Source organism: Austrofundulus limnaeus, unplaced genomic scaffold, assembly GCF_001266775.1.
Source record: "Austrofundulus limnaeus strain Quisiro unplaced genomic scaffold, Austrofundulus_limnaeus-1.0 Scaffold440, whole genome shotgun sequence".
Taxonomy (NCBI): Eukaryota; Metazoa; Chordata; class Actinopteri; order Cyprinodontiformes; family Rivulidae; genus Austrofundulus; species Austrofundulus limnaeus.
This window is the reverse complement of record NW_013952842.1, coordinates 127910-130192: the sequence shown is the minus strand read 5'-3', so window position 1 is coordinate 130192 and position 2283 is coordinate 127910. Positions and strand designations below refer to the sequence as shown.

General features: G+C 46.9%; 1 protein-coding gene across 1 annotated transcript in view; it reads right to left on the bottom strand.

Moving 5' to 3' along the window:
• atp9b (ATPase phospholipid transporting 9B) overlaps positions 1-2283 on the bottom strand; it is a gene marked incomplete in the record, with an annotated part of 35739 nt that overhangs the window by 4484 nt on the left and 28972 nt on the right. Inside the window, 3 exon segments of the mRNA XM_014024805.1 lie at positions 227-430; positions 1149-1206; positions 1286-1394. Of these exon segments, the coding sequence (XP_013880259.1) occupies positions 227-430; positions 1149-1206; positions 1286-1394 (371 nt within the window).

Sequence of the window (2283 nt, the reverse complement as noted above, 5' to 3'; positions counted from 1 at the left end):
GAAAAAAAGATTCAAAACTGAACAAAAAAGATTCAAAACTGAACAAAAAAGATTCAAAACTGAACAAAAAAGATTCAAAACTGAATAAAATAAAAACTGAAAGAAAAGATTCAAAACTGAATAAAATCAAATGAAATCTAAAAAAAAAGACTATGTTAACCTGTTGTTAAACAGGGTTTGTAAACAGAGCGGTTCTGATCCAGTCCTGTAAAGAACCCTCACCTACCGAAGTACTCGTTGAGGAAGGCCAGCGAGGCCAGGTAGCAGCCCAGGCTGGAGAACTCGGCCACCACCATGAGCCAGTGCCAGGTCCGGACCGTCAGGGCCACCATCAGCAGCTCGGTCAGCACCAGCGCTGTGAAGGAGATGGCCACCACGTGCACGAACTCGGACTCAAACAGAACCAGGCCGCCGTACATCAGGATGCCACCTGGGGGCGCCAGAGCAGCAAAAACCAAACAGTCTTTTATTTTGGTGATTTTTTTTAGAAAATAAAAGTCTTTTTATCTGAGTCTGGATCTTTTCAGGATGTTAGAAAATAAAAGTAATAATTCAGCTTCATGAGAACGTCTGGACGTGCAGACGCCTCTGAAGTTTCAGTTTAATTGGGCTGATTCAGCGTTAACTCTTGTCCTTTCTGAGGATAAAAGTTGTGTTTGGGAGCGATCAGTCATCTGTGGGCGCCGGGCGTCTCCTGATAACCTGCGGTTCTATCAGAACCACAAACTGAGCTTCATCAGCTGCAGCTGATCACATGACCCACAGCATTCCTGAGACTCAACCTCTGTAATAATGAAGGTGAGCCTCGCCGCTCTCAGACCGTCTTCATGTTCCCGGTTCTGTCCCCGCGGAGCCGCTCAGACCTTTAATTAAAAGCCGGAGCTGTCAGGAAGTCACGCTCCGGCAGGAACACAGATCTTTCTCACACTCTGCACGGCTTAGCGGTTTCACCAAGATCCGTTTACCGCTCGCACAAAAGCCTGCATGTGAGCCGCCGCAGGCTGGAAACCCAAGATACTGAGAAACAGACTGTCGGGAATTTACAGCAGGCCCGGCCCTGGACCAGGACCAGGACCAGGACCAGGACCAGGTCCAGGTCCAGGACCAGGTCCAGGACCTCCAAATACAGGTCAAACAGAAAAGTTTACCTTGATAGACGCTGATCAGAACCCAGATCAGGAAAGTCTTGAACGATAAGGAACGACCCTGAAAAACAAAAAACACGTTGTGGGTCAGAACCAGCACCGCAGCAGAACCACGRGCCGACACCAGAACACATCAGAACCTTGGTCAGGTCTTTGTAAAGCTCCGGGTACAGCAGCGCCATCTCAGGCTTCACGTCCTGGTCCAGAACCAACGAGAAGACAGGAAACATGGTGTAGATGGTGGCGTAGCTGCAGAACCAACCAGAACCAATCAGAACCCATCAGAACCAACCAGAACCAATCAGAACCAATCAGAACCAATCAGAACCAATCAGAACCAATCAGAACCAACCAGAACCCATCAGAACCAACCAGAACCAATCAGAACCAACCAGAACCAGAATTAACAATCCATCCATCATCCATCCATCTATCATCCATCCATCCATCATCCATCCATCCATCCATCATGCATCCATCCATCATCCATCCATCTATCATCCATCCATCCATCATCCAACCATCCAACCAACCATCATCCAACCATCCATCATCCATACAGCCATCCATCCATCATTCATCCATCCATCCATCCATCATCCAACCATCATCCAACCATCCAACCATCATCCAACCATCATCCAACCATCCAAAGATCTATCATCCGACCATCCATCATTCATCCAACCATCCTTTTATCCATCATCCAACCATCCATCCATCCATCCTTTTATCAATCATCATCCAACCATCCACCATCCATCATCCAACCATCCATCATCCATCATCCAACCATCCAATGATCTATCATCCATCCATCCATCCTTCCTCCAACCATCCATCATCCAACCATCCTTTTATCCATCATCCAACATCCATCCATCCTTTTATCAATCATCATCCAACCATCCACCATCCATCATCCAACCACCCATCATCCAACCATCCATCCATCCATCCTCCAACCATCATCCATCCATCCATCCTTTTATCAATCATCATCCAACCATCCACCATCCATCATCCAACCATCCAACCATCCATCATCCAACCATCCAACGATCTATCATCCAACCATCCATCCATCCTTTTATCAATCATCATCCAACCATCCACCATCCATCATCCAACCATCCAT